Source organism: Pongo pygmaeus, chromosome 2 (assembly GCF_028885625.2).
Source record: "Pongo pygmaeus isolate AG05252 chromosome 2, NHGRI_mPonPyg2-v2.0_pri, whole genome shotgun sequence".
Classification (NCBI taxonomy): Eukaryota; Metazoa; Chordata; class Mammalia; order Primates; family Hominidae; genus Pongo; species Pongo pygmaeus.
In genome coordinates, this window is record NC_085930.1 from 105,622,358 (window position 1) to 105,640,101 (window position 17,744).

General features: G+C 42.8%; 1 protein-coding gene across 30 annotated transcripts in view; it reads left to right on the top strand.

The window, feature by feature from the left end:
- The window catches only part of MAP4 (microtubule associated protein 4), a 228,660-nt gene that overhangs the window by 66,638 nt on the left and 144,278 nt on the right, over positions 1–17,744 (top strand). For 29 of the 30 annotated variants that reach the window (XM_054481863.2, XM_054481858.2, XM_054481811.2 and 26 more), the window contains one exon: positions 17,419–17,660. In XM_054481863.2, the coding sequence (XP_054337838.1) occupies positions 17,438–17,660 (223 nt within the window). In that variant the 5' untranslated portion in view covers positions 17,419–17,437. Of the gene's footprint in view, positions 1–3,874; positions 3,927–17,418; positions 17,661–17,744 lie in introns of all 30 variants that reach the window. The other variant, XM_063661207.1, reaches the window with a different exon arrangement.

Sequence of the window (17,744 nt, forward strand, 5' to 3'; positions counted from 1 at the left end):
AAATGGGGGGTGGGGGGGGACTCTGGTAACTACATGAAAGTAAAATGTAACTTCTTTAAACCTATATCAGTGTGTTCTTTCATGTAGGAATGTAGCTGTGTGATGGCCTCAGCTATTCTAGTAATCAAGGGCTCTCTGCTGTTGCTAATCCTATGATGAACAGGACAAATGGTGGTTACGAACAGAACCCTGTCAAGCCTGGAAATTCCATCAGTTTGTAATAGCACAGCTGTTGTCCTTGAACTGTGTAGGAAGGAACCTAGGGGTGGACAGTTAATATATTCTACAAGGGGGGTTGTAGTTTATTGCTCAGGATAGTCAAGATCTTCGTCAGTTGTCTGTTGCTATCTGCAAGTCTTGTTTGGAGGAGAAGCAGGAGAAATTCAGATTTGTCTGAGGAATCATATATGTCTGTGAACTGTGTAAGTTGGTAGTTGATTCCTATAGACATCCTTGCTAAAGATTTATTTTTAAGTAAAATATCATTTTGCTTGAAAGTATAAATCAAGGTTTTGTGGTTAAATAAATTAAAAACAGCACAGCTGCCAGACAAAGTTCAGCTTGATGTATAACAGGCCTCTGAAAGAAGTTCAGTAAGAAACAAATCTGGGTAATAAAGTTAATTAGTAACTAAAAACCTGCTAGGCATACCAAAAAAAAAATCTGATGTTGAATATTAAATTATTATGAAGCAGGCTATACCTGTATCCGTCAAGATTATAAATGATCTCCCACACTGGCGACGTGGGGTTCCTTTCAAGCCTGAGGAATGAGCACTATATTTTGGCCACAGCATTCTCACTAATGTCCTAGGATAGCAGCTTAGTGTTGGCTTTAGAATTCTCTGTCATTTAAATGTCATGCAAAAACAAACGTATAAAAGAAAACATTAACCCAGATATCTTTACGGTTCTGTGTCTTGTCCATAACTGCCCCCCTCCCCCCACCCAAAAAGAACAGGCTATCAGTTATAGAGAAAATATAAGTGAGCATTATAAGCAGTATCCTACCTTTAGTAATAATTATTAAAAGTTTATTAAATGGGTTGTTTGGAACTCAAAATGATTTGCCTCAAAGTAGTCCAGGTCACTGAGAAGAAAGTTTCTTTCTTTCTGCTGAAACTGACAGGAGGCGATATTTTGAAAGATACCAAGCTTGTCTTTGGCATTGTATTAACTCCCTTTCTTTTGCCTCCTAGGGCTCCTGGGCCTGTATACCCTCTCCCTACTTTGATACCATATCTATATCTGCTTTTTTCCCTGAAAGTTCTCATGTTGCCATAATATTTTTCTTCGTTTTTCACACCAGAACCAAAAACTCAGACATCTTCAATAGAACCATCTCTGGGATGAACAATGGTCTTTCCAGGGGTGTATGTTTTCTTACCCACTTTTAAATTAAGAAATAGGATTCTATATTTTAAAAAGAGAATGCTGGCTACTGCAAATGAATGTTGGTAGAAATTTGGCTAATGTGACACAGTGAAACGAAGGTACTACAGAGGTTAGGAAAAGTGAGTACAGTGGTTAGGAAAAGTGAGTATGATGGTGGGAATCAGGCTTCTGTTCTTGCTTTTTTTTTTGAGTCAGGGTTTCACTCTGTTGCCCACGCCGGAGTGCAGTGGTGCAGTAGTGGCTCACTGCAGCCTCAACCTCCTGGGCTCAATCAGTCCTCCCACCTCAGCCTCCTGAGTAGCAGGGACTACAGGCACGTGCCACCATGCCTGGCTAATTTTTACATGTTTTTGTAGAGATGGGGTTTTGCCATTTTGCCCAAGCTCGTTCTGGCTTTTCATGAGTTTTTTCCCTTCATTTTAGCAACCATAGTAGCACCTTTCAAGGGTTGAGTAGAAGAGGACAGAGACAGCAACAGGCCATTGGTAAACCAGATTGCCAATTTCTCATCAGACAGAATGAGCTCAGACCCTAAGTGAGTGGCTCTAGATGCGAATGACCTAAAATTTTCAGGAGGACTTCATGGAGCTTAAAAGGTTCTTCAGAACTTCTGTGTAATTAAGTTAGATATTAACACTGTTTAATCTGTATAGACCTGTAAAATATTTTTAGTACAGTAATTAACTCCAGAGTTTGTGAACTATCCAAAGTAAAGCATACAACAGAGAAAGTACTGTGGCCTCATCATATATCCTTATTTCCTGTTTATGAGCACCTAGCTCTTAATAGTGAGATTGTAGTCAAGAGAGTATTTTATCATCATGCCATGTAGTTGCCTCTTGCCTTAGTTTACATATTTTCAAAAACCCAGCTCACTAATAGTTTCACTTCAGGCATGTCATCAGAATGAAAGATCGGATATACAAAGTGCTGTGCTTGAAAACTGTGTGTTCCTTTAGTGCCTGGTTAGATAATACGGGGCTTATTTTCTGGCAGAGTGGTGTTGAGTCTCCTTTGATGTTAGCCAGAACTGGGTAGAGTTTCTTAAGCTCCAGTCAGATTGGCTCAAGCAGGGCACCATGCACTGGTGAATTTGTTTTCAATCCCTCCCTTTGCCAAAAAGCTTTTGTTTTTTAATAAACCTCAACCCAGTTATAAATGAGAATACTTGATATATGAAATAATATGAAATGATAGTTGTTCATATTCACATTGAGAATCTTAGGGGGTTTATTTATAGCTAACTGAAATGATGCAGCCGAATTACAAGTATCTGATAGAATAATCAACCTCAGTAAACATTTAACATAACACTCTCATTTTACAGATTAGAGAACTCAGCCCTGAAAGGTGACTCATTCAAGGCCACAGTGAGTGTCAGATTAAACTGGTGCTTCAGTAAAGCATACGAACTTCTGTACCCAGCTTTCAAATTCTCTTGACTCTTACTCACAAATCTATTTAAAGTTAACTTTATTATCTGTATGGATAGAAGAGGAATAGTATAAATGGTCAATTGGTCAATGAGAGGTTTTTTTTTTTTTAGAGTAAATGCTTCTCATTCACAAGCGTTCATTTTTTGATCCTCCTGAACATCCAGATTTGAAAATAATAGTGTCATATCCTTTTATCCATAAAATATGTAACTAAGCATTTAAGGCATAACCGAATAGTAAGTAACTTCAAGTAATTCTGTGTGAGATGAAATTCATACATGAATTTATTAAAATTAATTTTGGAATACTTGAAAGAGTTTAACATCTATAGAGCATTTAAAGAGTGTATTGTACTTATACATGTTTCAGAATAAAATAACTATAAAATTGGATAATCTCTTTAATTTATTGAAAACTGAGGATTTCTGGGAAAAAAAACAACAGTACTTTAACTTGAAAGATGACACTAGCATTACCTTTCTAGGATCATTTTCTATAAGGGGTGTGTGTGTGTATTTTAAAATCATACTCTATTTATGTGGTGACAAGTAAAGAATAGCTTAACTGTTGATGAAATACAGATGCTAAGTGGCTAGCTAGATGCGCTCATAGCCTCATGACCTTCCCACTTTCCAATTGTATAATTTTCTATCAGTTTTACCCTCTTAGGCTGAATTTTAGCTACTGTTCATATTCCATGAACCACGTGCAGCCCAGGAAGTCATCTGGGAGTGTGTGGTGGGGGGGTGGGGGTGCTGAGGGTTGGGTAGGGGAAAGATTACAATGGATAAAAGCTGCCCTTTGATAATCTGCATTCTGATAAATGATATTTAAAATGTATCGGTGTTTTTGACTATTTTTACCCTGTGCCTTAAATTAGGAAAAGTTTTGAGTAGATTGCATCACGTAAATGTCATTATGTATTTCTGGGGAAAATTAAATTTTGGACTTTTGTGGTATGTTGTTAAGGATGGCACAGATGTCCTTTTAAGTTCTCTTTGACCATGAAACTGATGCAGGATTTTTGCTCCTTTGCTCAACTAGGTCCAGGTTCTTATCTCACGAGTGGAAGAATTAGGCACGTGGACATCAAAGAGTGAGTGGAATAGAATTTATTAATCGAAAGGAAAGCTCTTAGCAAAAAGAGAGAACATGGTAGGTGGTTCTACTACCTGAAGACAGGAAAGTTCCCCGATATGGCTGAGCCTGGGGCTCTTTATTGGTTCAGAATGGGAGTGTGTGCTGATTGGTTTGTGAGTATGCAAAAAAGGTCAAAGCGAAGACACCACTCAAAGGTGGGCAGGACAGTGTAGAAAACCAATTAGGAAAGGGTAGGTACAGGTTAAATAGGTGAAGGATGGGGATCAATCATGCCAAACGGGAAGGCAGGTTCTTAATCCAATCTGAGGATTTACCCAGGACAGTTTCCGGATTAAAGTTCGGGTTTCACTGAGGACCCGCCCCCGTCTGCCTAGACATTTGTTTGCCTCCTGCCTCTATCAAAACTAGTTATAGACATCCTTTTTAGTTTTTGGTTCATAACAGCTCCCAAAAGATAACTACTAATAATAGTTGTCAGAGATAGAATAGGGAAATGGCATAACTGAATAGTAAAAGCAACTGAATAGTTGCTTTTCATGGAACCCTTTGACATTATAATCTGTTAGGCTTTTAAAAGCTCTTTAATGAACTCATTTCTCAGCATTTTCCCTGTCATGATCTGGAGTTACAATAATACTTTATATGTAAAGTAGGCTGGACGAGCATAGAAATAGGGCTTCCCACCCACATTCATCTGTTGTAAATGGGTCACAGGTGTGCCACTACTACTATAGGAACTTTTTTTTTTTTTTTTTTTTTTTTTGGAGACAGAGTCTCGCTCTGTTACGCAGGCTGGAGTGCAGTGGTGTGATCTTGGCTCACTGCAGCCTCCGCCTCCTGGGTTCAAGCGATTTTCCTGCCTCAGCCTCCTGAGTAGCTGGGATTACAGGTGCGTACCATCTAAATGATAAAAATTAGCGCCCAGCTAGTTATAGTTATTCTGTTTTTGTATTTTTAGTAGAGATAGGGTTTTACGTGTTGGCCAGGCTGGTCTCAATCTCCTGGCTTCAAGTGATCTGCCCTCCTTGGCCTCCCAAAGTGCTGGGAGATTACAGGCTGGGATTACCATGTCCAGTTCCTACTATAGGAACCATTGAATTCCTATTTATGGTTTCTTCAGAAAAGCTGCTAAATTCTGAATTCGGCAGTGGTTATTCAAATAGTGGAATTTATAATTCCAGTAGTGTGAGATGGCATTTGCTGTGGACAACAGCTCTGTCATGCCACAGGACCCCCTTTGGCAGCAAAGCTATCAGTTTTTGTCACGAGCCCCACACTACTTGTTTTAGTCAGGATTCTCTTAGAGGGACAGAACTAATAGGATATATCTCCAAAGGAGAGTTTATTAAGTATTGATTTACATGATTACAAGGTCCCACAGTAGGCTGTCTGCAAGCTGAGAAGCAAGGAGAGCCAATCCGAGTCCCCAAAATGAAGAATTTGGAGTTCGATGTTCGAGGGCAGGAAGCATCCAGCATGGGAGAAAGATATAGGCTGGGAGGCTAGGCCCATCTCTTCATGTTTTCCTTCCTGCTCTATGTTCGCTGGTGGCTGATTAGATGGTGCCCACCCAGTTAAGGGTGGGTCTGCCTTCCCCAGCCCACTGACTCAAATGTTAATCTCCTTTGGCAACACCCTCACAGATACACCCAGGATCAATATTGCATCCTTCAGTCCAATCAAGTTGACAGTATTAACATTACAAGTCCACTCCTTGTCAACTTGAACCCATACACATCTCCTGAGATCATATGTAATCTTCAAATAAAGACAATAATAAGGTCGTAATTACACCTAATGTAATAAAACTATCCTTCATACAACCAGAAACCCACCAATCCCCAACCCAAATACTATTACATAAAGTTAATAATACTTAAATGCTGTTATGAAATCAATAAATCTTATGTCACATGATGAAAAGGAAATATAAAGTGAAGATATTAGTACGTGTATACATACACAAACATGTTTTTAACAAATGAAGGAGGAAATACTCATGGCAGTTACAGTCCTCATTTCTGCAGCTGGTCACATGGTCATAGCTGGTATTGATGACTACCTTCTTCTACCCATTCTGTATTAACTTTGCCTTCCCCAAATACCTCAGCAGGTCATGGTTTTTTTTTTCCTGGTGGAGTGTCCCAAACCTTCATTCCTGAATGGTCCGGGTCATTTGTAGTCCTGCCTGGATTTGGCTGTTGTGGTTTTGCATTGACAGTAATCACAGGGCATGGTAATACTAAGAGATGCCCTAATGGGTCTTGTGTATTCCATGCATACTCTTCCTTACTTCCGTTGTGAAGTTGTAGACTGATTTCATCTTAATAGTCTGAGTCAGTCACCTTAGCCAACACTGTAACTCCCTTCTGAGCCTGTTGACTTAAAGGGAGGAGGAGCCCAAAGTGTCCAGGTGACAATCTTAACTTCCAGTTTAATGGAATCGTTATTGTCTCCTGGTGGCAGCATTCCTCCCTCTGGAATTAAGGCCTCTAGGCCAGCAGAACGTAATCTTGCAGGAGAGGAAGCAAAAATTTTGCTAGTGGATCACTAGGGGTGATGGTGAGTGGTGCCACTTCCAGTTCCACCCCTCGATTCCTGGACCCGTGAATCCTGGCTATGGGAGAAACGGTACCTTATTTTGGACGCTGATTCAGAGGATACACGGCCTTCTGGAGAACTTTCCCACAGTCCTGCAAAGTATTGTCACCTAGTTGGCATTGTAATTGTGACTTCAATAGGCCATTCCACTGTTCTGACAATCCAGCTGCTTTAGAATAATGGAGAACATGGTAAGACCAGTGAATTCCATGAGCATGAGCCTACTGCCGCACTTCTTTAGCTGTAAAGTGAGTGCCTTGGTTAGAGGCAATGCTGCGTGGAATACCATGATGGTGGATAAGGCATTCCATGAGTCGGCCGGGTGCGGTGGCTCACGCCTGTAATCCCAGCACTTTGGGAGGCCGAGGCAGGCAGATCACTTGAAGTCAGGAGTTCAAGACCAGCCTGGCCAACATGGTGAAACCCTGTCTCTACTGAAAATAAAAAAATTAGCTGGGTGTGGTGGCGGGTGCCTGTAATCCTAGCTACTTGGGAGGCTGAGGCAGGAGAATCACTTGAACCCGGGAGGCAGATGTTGCAATGAGCCAAGATTGTGCCACTGCACTCCAGCCTGGGCAGCAGAGTGAGACCCCTTCTCAAAACAACGACAACAACAACAACGACAAACCAGAAAAAGCATTCCACAAATGGTAGTCTTGGCAGAAGCATTGCATACAGGATAGGCGAACGCATATCCAGAGTGTCTATTTGAGTGAGGACAATCCTCTGCCCTTTCCATGATGGAAGAGGTCCAATATAATCAATCCACCACCAGGTAGCTGGCTGATCACCCAAGGAATGGTGACATACTGAGGGCTTGGTGTTGGTCTCTGCTGCTGGCAAATTGGGCACTCAGCAGTGGCTGTAGCCAGGTCAGCCTTGGTGAGTGGAAGTCCATGTTGCTGAGCCCAAGCATAACTTCCATCCCTGCCACCATGGCCACTTTGTTGGCCATGAGTGATGGCAGGGGAAAGAGGCTGAGTGGTGTCCACAAAATGGGTCATCCTATCCACTAGATTATTAAACTCCTCCTCCGCTGGGGTCACTCGTTGGTAAGCACTCACATGGGATACAAATATCTTCAGTCTTTGACCACTCAGAGAGGTCCATCCATATACCTCTTCCCCAAATTTGTCACCAAGTTTCCAATCATGCTCCTTCCAAGTCCCTGACCATCCAGCCAAACCATTGGCTACAGCCCATGAATGAGTATATAATCACACATCTGGCCATTTCTCCTTCCATGCAAAGTGCACAACCAGGTGCACTGCTCGAAGTTCTGCCCACTGGGAAGATTTCCCTTCATCGTTGTCCTTCAGGGATGTCCTAGAAAGGGGTTGTAGTGCTGTAGCTGTCCACTTTTGGGTGGTGTCTGCATATTGTGCAGAACCGTCTGTGAAGCAGGCCCTAATCTTCTTTTCCTCTGTCAGCTGATGGTAGGGAACTCCCCATGAGGCCATCAATGCAGCCTGGGAGAGAGAAGGCAGGGTGGCAGGAGTGGAGGCCATGGGCATTCGAGCCACTTCCTCATGTAATTTACTTGTGCCTTCAGGCCCTGCTTGAGCCCGATCACGTATATACCACTTCCATTTGATGATGGAATGCTGCTGTGCACAACCCACTTTATGGCTAGATGGGTCCGAAAGCACCCAGCTCATAATAGGCAGTTCAGGTAGCATGATGACTTGATGACCCATAGTCAAACATTCAATTTCCACGAAAGCCCGGTAACAGGCCAAGAGCTGACTCTCAAAAGGAGACTAGTTGGTTGGGCATGGTGGTTCATATCTGTAATCAGCACTTTGGGAGGCTGAGGTGGGAGGATCACAAGGTCAAGAGATCGAGACCATCCTGGCCAACATGGTGAGACCCCATCTTTACTAAAAATACAAAAATCAGCTGGATGTGGTGGCATGCACCTGTATTCCCAACTACTTGGGAGGCTGAGGCAGGAGAATCGCTTGAACCCGGGAGGCGGAGGTTGCAGTGAGCTGAGATCGCACCACTGCACTCCAGCTTGGCAACAGAGTGACACTGCGTCTCAAAAAAAAAAAAAAAAAAAAAAAGGAGAGTGGTTATCTGTAGAAGATGGCAGGGCCTTGCTCCAAAATCCTAGAAGTCTCCATTGCGATTCACCTATGGGAGCCTGCCAAAGGCTCCAAACAGCATCCCCATCTGCCACTGACACATTAAGCACCATTGGATCTGCTGAGTCATATGGCCCAGGTGGCAGAGCAGCTTGCACAGCAGCCTGGACCTGTTGCAGAGCCTTCTCCTCTTCTGGACCCCACTCAAAACTGGCAGCCCTTCAGGTCACTCGGTAAATGGGCCGGAGTAATACACCCAAACGAGGAATGTGTTGCCTCCAAAATCCAAATATGCCCACTAGGCATTGTGCCTCTTTCTTGGTTGTAGGAGAGGCCAAACACAACAACTTATCCTTTAAAGGGAATATCTCGACAGGCCCCACAACACTGGGTCCCTAGAAATTTTGCTGAGACAGAAGGTCCCTGAATTTTAGTTGGATTTATTTCCCATCCTCTGGCATGCAAATGTCACACCAATAAGTCCAGTGTGTTTGCTACTTCTTGATCACTGGATCCAGTCAGCATAATGTCATCAATGTAATGGACCAGTGTGATATCTTGCAGAAGCAAAAAGCAATCAAGGTCTCTCCAAATAAGATTATGACACAAAACTGGGGAGTTGATATACCCCTGAGGTAGGACAGTAAAGGTATATTGCTGGCTTTGCCAGCTGAAGGCAGATTGCTTCTGATGGGCCTTATGGACAGGAATGGAGAAAAAGGCATTTGCAGAGTCAGTGGCTGCATGGCAGGTACCAGGAGATGTGTTAATTTGCTCAAGCAATGAAACCATATCTGGTAACAGCAGCTGCAATTGGAGTCACCGCTTGGTTAAGTTTATGATAATCCACTATCATTCTCCAGGATCCATCTGTCTTCTGCACAGGCCAAATGAGAGAGTTAATGGGGATGTGGTGGGAATCACCACTTCTGCATCTTTCAAGTCCTTGATGGTGGCACTGATCTCTGCAGTCCCTCCAGGGATGTGATATTGTTTTTGATTTACTATTTTTTTAGGTAGAGGCAGCTCTAAGGGCTTCTGTTTGGCCTTTCCCACCATGATAGCCCTCACCCTAGCAGTCAGGGAGCCAGTGTGGGGGTTTTGCCAGCTGCTAAGTATGTCTATGCCAATTATGCATTCTGGCACTGGGCTACTGACCACAGGATGAGTCCAGGGACCCACTGGACCCACTGTAAGTCAGATCTAAACTAAAACTTCATTAATTACCTGACTTCCATGAGCCCCTAGTTTAACTGGAAGACCACAATGATGTTTTAAGTCCCCTGGAATCATCGTCAGCTCAGAGCCAGTGTCCAGTAGTCCCCAAAGTGAAAGGTTGGATGGAGGTCTCCTTGGGGAAGGATGGGAGAAAGATTCACTGCATAAATTGTCAGTAAAGTAGTGGGGTCCTTCCTCAAGGGTACCTGGCCTCCCCTTCATTCAAGGGGTTCTGGGTCTGTAAACTGGCTCAAGTCTGGAAATGTATTGAGTGAGGGGCCGTGATTCTCTTTTTATAATTCAAATTAGTCTTTCATCCATTCGACCTAGAAGTTTTGTGTTTGTATAAATTAAGTGGGAATGCAGTAGGCTTCCTGTCTGTTTCACTTCTAGGAACACCGTGATTAATTAGCCAATGCCAGAGCTCTACATGAGTCAGACTATTCTGATCGTCACTTTGCCTCTGCTGTCCGTTACGGTAGCTACGCCCACCTTGCCTTTGATGGTTGAGTGCTGCTACTTGGCCCCTGCCACCTTGGGATCCAGTTATTCCCCTCGTATTTCAATTTTGTAGTTGAGTGACTGCGGTTCTCACCATTAGGTCTGACATACAGAGAAGAGCAATTACAGGGCTCTTCAAAGATTCAGGTGCTACCCTCACAAATCTGTTTCACAAGGCATTGGTCAAGGGTATATCTTCTGGACCCTCCCAGCTGGGATGAGTAGGTCTAAAGTGAGTAATCCACTCCACCATCTCAATCTCCCTAAGCTTTTGGATCCCTTCCTCTACATTAAACCAAGAGATATCAGGCATTTCCAGCTCCCTCACAGTGGGCCATCTTTTAATGCATATTTCAGCTAACCAAGCAAATAAACTATTAGAACCTTATTTTAACTCCCCGAGCTGCAACATTAAATGCAGAGTCCCTACTTAGTGGGCCCAAATCAATAAATTCAGCCTGATCCAACTCTGTGTTCCTTCCACCATTATCCTATACCCTTAATACCCATTCCCATGCCTGTTCTCCAGATTGCTGTTTATATAAATTAGAGAACAGTTCTTTTTTTTTTTTTTTTTTTCTTAGAGGGAGTCTCGTTCTGTTGCCCAGGTTAGAGTGCAGTGGCACAATCTCAGCTCACTGCAACCTCCGCCTCCCGGGTTCACGCAATTCTCCTGCCTCAGCCTGCCGAGTAGCTGGGATTACAGGCGTGCACCACCACGCCCGGCTAATTTTTTGTAGTTTTAGTAGAGACGGGGTTTCGCTATGTTGGCCAGACTGGTCTTGAACTCCTGACCTCGTGATCTGCCCATCTCGGCCTCCCCAAGTGCTGGGATTACAGGCATGAGCCACCGTGCCTGGCCGAGAACAGTTCTTTTTGAGTGTAGCGCACCTCCTCCTGGGTCACACTCTCAACCTCACCTCTAGGGATCTGTGGGACTTGAGTTATAGGTCTAGAAGCAAACGGGTGTTGCAGGTACCTTCTGAGAAGAATCAACATTGCCTTGCCTGGCAACTGCCTGAGGGGAGGCCATGACTCTTGCCTCAGGCAGCTCAGGGTTTTTATCTCCTTAGACAAAGATGGAAAGGTTGATGGTGGGATGGGGGGATATGTTGCCACTATGGGGGATGGGGAAGCTGTTCCTTCTGGCAAAAAAGGTTCACCAGAGTTTACAAACTCAGTGTCCCCAGCTTCATCAGGGTCCTCCCACACATCCCCATTCCAAGTTGCAGGGTCCCATTCTTTTCCAACCAATGCCCTCACTTTAGCAGTAGACACCTCAGGTGGCTGTGCATGCATCTTTCGTTGCAGGTCAGCCACTCGCATGATAAGAGCTTATGTCTGTTTTTCCACAATTTCAGCTCTTTCTCAACAGGAGCTAAGACTCCCACTCAGGGCAGTCTTAGCAGATTTGAGACTCAGTATCTGCTTCTGAAGCCAGGAAACAGAATCCCTGAGTTCATCATTTTCTTTCATCACTTTGTTCACTGAACTTAGGAGCAACCAACCAGCTTCATTATGTTTGTTGGTTTTCCACATATGGTCAAAGGTATTATGTATAGAGTCACTAAAGTCCTTGCCTTTCATGAGCAGTGAATCAGGAGTGTCAAATGCATTTATTTTGCATAACTCTCTAAACAGTTCACACCAAGGACTATCAGTGTTCTCCATGCTATTAGAAGTAGAGTCCTTAGCATTTTTGGATCAATCATGTTAAGCAGCCAACTCCAGAAACCCCCAAACCAACAAAAGAGCTCCATCCTTAACATTCTGTTCCTCTGGAACCACTCCTGGTACCAGAATCTGTGTTAGTCTGGGGTCAGAGCTTTCTTAGAAGAACAGAACTAATAGGATATATATGTATGTTTATAAAAAGGGGAATTTAGTAAGTATTGACTTACATGATCACAGGGTCCCACAAAAGGCTGTCTGCAAGCTGAGGAGCAAGGAGAGCCAGCCCAAGTCCCAAAACTGAAGAACATGGAGTCCGATGTTCGAGGGCAGAAAGTATCCAGCACAGGAGAAAGATGTAGACTGGGAGGCTAGGCCCCTCTTGCCTCTTCATATTTTTCTGCCTGCTTTATGTTCGCTGGTGGCTGATTAGATGGTGCCCACCCAATTAAGGGTATGTCTGCCTTCCCCAGCCCACTGACTCAAATGTTAATCTCCTTTGGCAACACCCTCACAGACACACCCAGGATCAATGTTGCATCCTTTAATCCAATCAAGTTGATGCTCAGTGGTAACCATCACACTAATAAAAGTGTAATTCTTGCTGACCAAACTGAGCTGTGGGCTAAGATAGGGGTGGAAACAGCTCTAGACAAAAGGGCCATAGACTCTTCCTGGTCTTAACCAAAGCTCAAGCAGATTTCAAGAATGCAAAGCTTCTCAACTTGTGTTCTACAGTTTGTTGATGTCCAGTGCTTTGGAATGGCTGATCATAACAGTTTTGTACAATTTAATACCTTTTTAATTTTTTTGAGACGGAGTCTCACTCTGTCACCCAGGCTGGAGTGCAGTGGCACAATCTTGGCTCACTGCAACCTCCACCTCCTGTGTTCAAGCAATTCTCCTGCCTCAGCCTCCCGAGCAGCTGGGATTACAGGTGCCCACCACCATGCTTGGCTAATATTTTGTATTTTTAGTAGAGAGGAGGTTTCACCATGTTAACCAGGATGGCTTCGATCTCCTGACTTTGTGATCTGCCTGCCTCAGCCTCCCAAAGTGCTGGGATTACAGGTGTGAGCCATTGCGCCCGGCCCATATTTACTTTTTTATGGAGAGGATTCAACAGCTTCTTTATGACATCTATTATTAAACTCTCTCAGTGCGTGTCTTTCTTTGGCATAATTTGCTCTTGTCGCTATTTTTCTTCTAACAGACTGATTAAATTGGATTTATCTTTATTATAGTTATTAGATGTTTCTAAATGGAATTAAATTTATTATTTTTTTTTATTTTTATATATTTATTTTTGGCCTTAATGTTAACAGCCAGAGTGTGATTTATTTTTTGCTTATTTATTTAAAAGTTTTTAAATTTAATTTTTGTTTTTTGAGACATTTTCTGTCACCCAGGCTGGGGTACAGTGGTGCAATCTCAGCTCACTGCAACCTCCACCTCCCAGGTTCCAGTGATTCTCATGCCTCAGCCTCCTGAGTAACTGGGACCACAAGTGTGTGATACCACGCCCAGCTAATTTTTGTATTTTTAGTAGAGATGGGGTTTCATCGTGTTGGCCAGGCTGGTCTCGAACTCCTGGCCTCAAGTGATCCAGCTGCCTCAGGCTCTCAAATTATTGGGGTTACAGGCATGAGCCTCTGTACCCTATTTATTTTTTATTTTTATTTTTAAAATTTTTTTGAGACAGGGTCTCACTCTGTCACCCAGGCTGGAGTACAGTGGTGTCATCACAATCATGGCTCACTGCAGTCTCAACCTCCCGGGTTCAAGCGATTGTGACACCTCAGCTTCCTGAGTAGCTAGGATGTAGGTGTATGCCACCGTGCCCAGCTAATTTTTTTTTAGTTTTTGTAGAGGCAGGGTCTCAGTATGTTGCCTAGCTGGTCTTGAATTCCTAGTCTCAAGTAATCCTCCCACCTCAGCCTCTGAAAGTGCTGGGATTGCAGGTGTGAACCACCTGGCTCAGAGTGTGATTTTCTTTTTTTTTTTTATTTTTATTTTTTTTGAGACAAGAGTCTTGCTCTGTCACCCAGGCTAGAGTGCAGTGAGGCAATCCTGGCTCCACACCTGGAGTGTGGTGGCTATTAACAGACATGATCATTGCACACTATAGCTTGGAACTCCTAGTCACAATCTTCCTGCCCCAGCCTCCTGAAAGGCTAGAACTACAGGTGCATGCCACCACACCCGGCTCACAAGTGTCTTTTGACATTTTTTGAGACCTAAATGAACTTAATCAAATTCCAAGTATTACGATGACAGAGTTGCATGAACCTGGGAGATGGAGGTTGCGGTGAGCTGAGATGGTGCTGTTGCACTCCAGCCTGGGCCACAAGAGTGAAACTCTGTCTGAAAAAAATAAAAAATAAAAAGATATGATTTAGGAACTCAGTATAGTCACAGGAAATTTAAATATCACATTTGCTTTAAGAAAAGTAATCAGGCTGGGCGCAGGGGCTCACACCTGTAATCCTGGCACTTTGGGAGGCCGAGGTGGGTGGATCACTTTGAGGTCAGGAGTTCGAGACCAGCCTAACCAACATGGTGGCACCCTGTCTCTACTAAAAATGCAAAAATTAGCTGGGCGTGGCGGTGCATACCTGTAATCCCAGCTACTAGAGAGGCTGAGGCAGGAGGATCACTTGAACCTGGGAGGTGGAGGTTGCAGTGAGGCGAGACTCCGCCTCAAAAAGAAAAGAAATCAGAGAAACAGCTCTTTCTACTATGTTTTTGTATAATTGTACTATCTAGAATTTGAAAAGATAATCATTTAAAATTATTGATGAGGAATTAAGGTTGTTATTTCAAATAGGAAAACTCATAAAATTAGGCACATGGAAGGAGGCTTAAATTTATTTGAAATTTTTAGATTTTATTTGGAAGTCTATATAAATATAATTGATTATTTAGTGTCTTTCCAAATCTTGGTATTGTATTTTTTTCTTAGATAATATAAAGAATATGTAATAAATGTTTTCACTAAGCTCCATATAGGTAGAGACAAACTATCTCCAGCATTCCCAGTACTGAACACTTACTATCTTCTTTTTCTAGGCACTTGCCTACAAGATGTAGATCTTGCCCCTGGCCTTAATTATCCTGTCTGTACTTATTTGGGTATCGGATCTTGATTCTTAAGGCTCTGTGCCACCACTCTAATATATAGCAACACCCTTTGCTTGTTGGATTTGGGAATTGGGGGTACGATGACTTCTGATTTTTCAGGGTCTGGAAGTATTTGCTTTGTACACGTTTTCATGTTTTGTAATTGTGGTAGCCTCACAGCATGTAAGTGGGAGGAGAGGAGTGTGTGGGAACAAAGATGAAGATAGAATAGGAAGGAAGGAAGGTAGGACCATATTCCTTGCTTTAATTCTATTTCTTTTTCCTAAGTACATTTGTTGGAGAGAGGTAGACGGTGGAGAAGAGCTTGAAAGGAAAGCCAGACAATTAAGTGGCTTGAATCATAGTATATTTTGACTTTTTCAAGTTTGGGTTGGAGAAAGACTGTGTATTAGTTGAGATTCTTCCATTGTAAACAACAGAAATAGATTGGCTAAATTAGGCAAAAGAAAAATGAAGGCCGCTCACTTAGACTTGAAGTAGTCAACCAGGGCAACTAAATAGCTGTCACCCATGGACTTTTCTTCCAGTGTGTAGTCAATAAATGGTCCTTTCCAACTGTCTTCTTCTTGACTTCTGATTGATCCAACTCTAGTCATGTCCCAAACCCTATAGGGGTAGGGATTGGTTTGTATTAGGGGAGAGAGGAAGAATAGATTTCTGGACAAACACAAGTAGTAGCCATTACACTATGCAGCTAAGGATCTGTTTGACTTGTATTTACCTTGTCAACAACATAGCTTATATGTCAACTTATCAGCTTATCCTATGGAGTCTCTTGGAGTTTCTGTTAGACTTTTTGAAAGCAGGCGTAGTACCTTGCACACTTTATTTCCTATTATGCCCTGCATTTGAATGGTGCTCAATTTATTGCAGGCCTTTGGCTCTTTTTTTTTTTTTTAATTTTTTTTGGTGGGGGAGTCGGAGTCTCACTCTGTCGCCCATGCTGGAGTGCAGTGGCACAGCCTCGGTTCACTGCAGCGTCCATCTCCCGGGTTCAAGCGATTCTCGTACCTCAGCCTCACAAGTAGCTGGGATTATAGGTGTCCACCACCATGCCTTGCTAATTTTTGTATTTTTAGTAGAGATGGGGTTTCACCATGTTGGCCAGGCTGGTCTTGAACTCCTGGTCTCAAGTGATCCTCCTGCCTTGGCCTCCCAAAGTGCTGGGATTACAGGTGTGAGCCACTGCACCTGGCCCCTTTGGCTCTTTTTACTACATTATTTCTGTATTTTCTAGGCTATTCACCTATGGTTTGCTTATAGATTTACTTTTTTTTTTTTTTAACTTTATTTTAGGTTCAAGGGTACATGTGAAGGTTTGTTGCATAGGTAAAGACATGTCACAAGGGTTTGTTGTACAGATTATTTCAATTAAGTCCAGTACCCAGTAGTTATCTTTTCTGCTCCTTTCCCTCCTCCCACCCTCCACCCTCCAGGAGACCCCAGTGTCTGCAGTTTCCTTCTTTGTATTCATAAGTTCTCATCATTTCGCTCCCACTTATAAGTAAGAACATGTGGTATTTGGTTTTCTGTTCCTGTGTCAGTTTGCTGCGGATAATATCCTCCTGTTTCCCATCTATGTTCCCGCAAAGGACATGATCTCGTTCTTTTTTATGGCTGCCAGTAGATTTACTTCTTAACTGCAGATTATGTAATTAAGAAGCTGGTAGTCTGTAAAAATGGTAATATACGTGACTACAGAGAGGGACCATCTCCCTTAGCTAATTGAGGGAAACGTGTCTTTTTTTTTTTTTTTTTTTTTAATGGTGGCAGGGCTAAGTAGTTTAGTTGACAGGGCTATCCACAAGTGATTCATGAAGAAGCAGGTACTTACTCCAAGATAAGATCCATACTCACAGTCTTTGGTCAAGAAAGTTGAATTCATTTGTCCTATAGTAATGTAACTATGTAAAGACCTGATTTGAATCTTACTGGCTATAGCTTTGGATATGTTGATTGTGGGTTTTTTTACACCTCACTTTTCTTATAAATAGAAAGGACACAATTGCAATTGCTTTGTCCTGCCACCACCACCTTCCTCCACCCCCAGAAATGTGAGAAAAGAGTAACTAGCAGTGAGTTACCTTGGGTGAGACTATCCATTTCTTAGCTTTATTTTTCTCATCTTTCAAATGAGGGAGCCTCTTCTAGCTGTAAAATCTTAGATTTTGATTATTTTGTTTGTTTCAAACAATTGACAAGCGTTTCTAGAAATGTTTTTCCTTTTGCAGTGCTCATTACATGAAAGATCTTTTTCCTCTTCACCAGGCAGTTGCAGTGGTGCAGAATGGCCGACCTCAGTCTTGCAGATGCATTAACAGAGCCATCTCCAGACATTGAGGGAGAGATAAAGCGGGACTTCATTGCCACACTAGAGGCAGAGGCCTTTGATGATGTTGTGGGAGAAACTGTTGGAAAAACAGACTATATTCCTCTCCTGGATGTTGATGAGAAAACCGGGAACTCAGAGTCAAAGAAGAAACCGTGCTCAGAAACTAGCCAGATTGAAGGTAAGTATTTAAACCAGACTGCTTATATATGTTCAGAAAGCAGGTTAGGGATTATGCCTTTGGTCGTAATCTTGGAAACTGAGA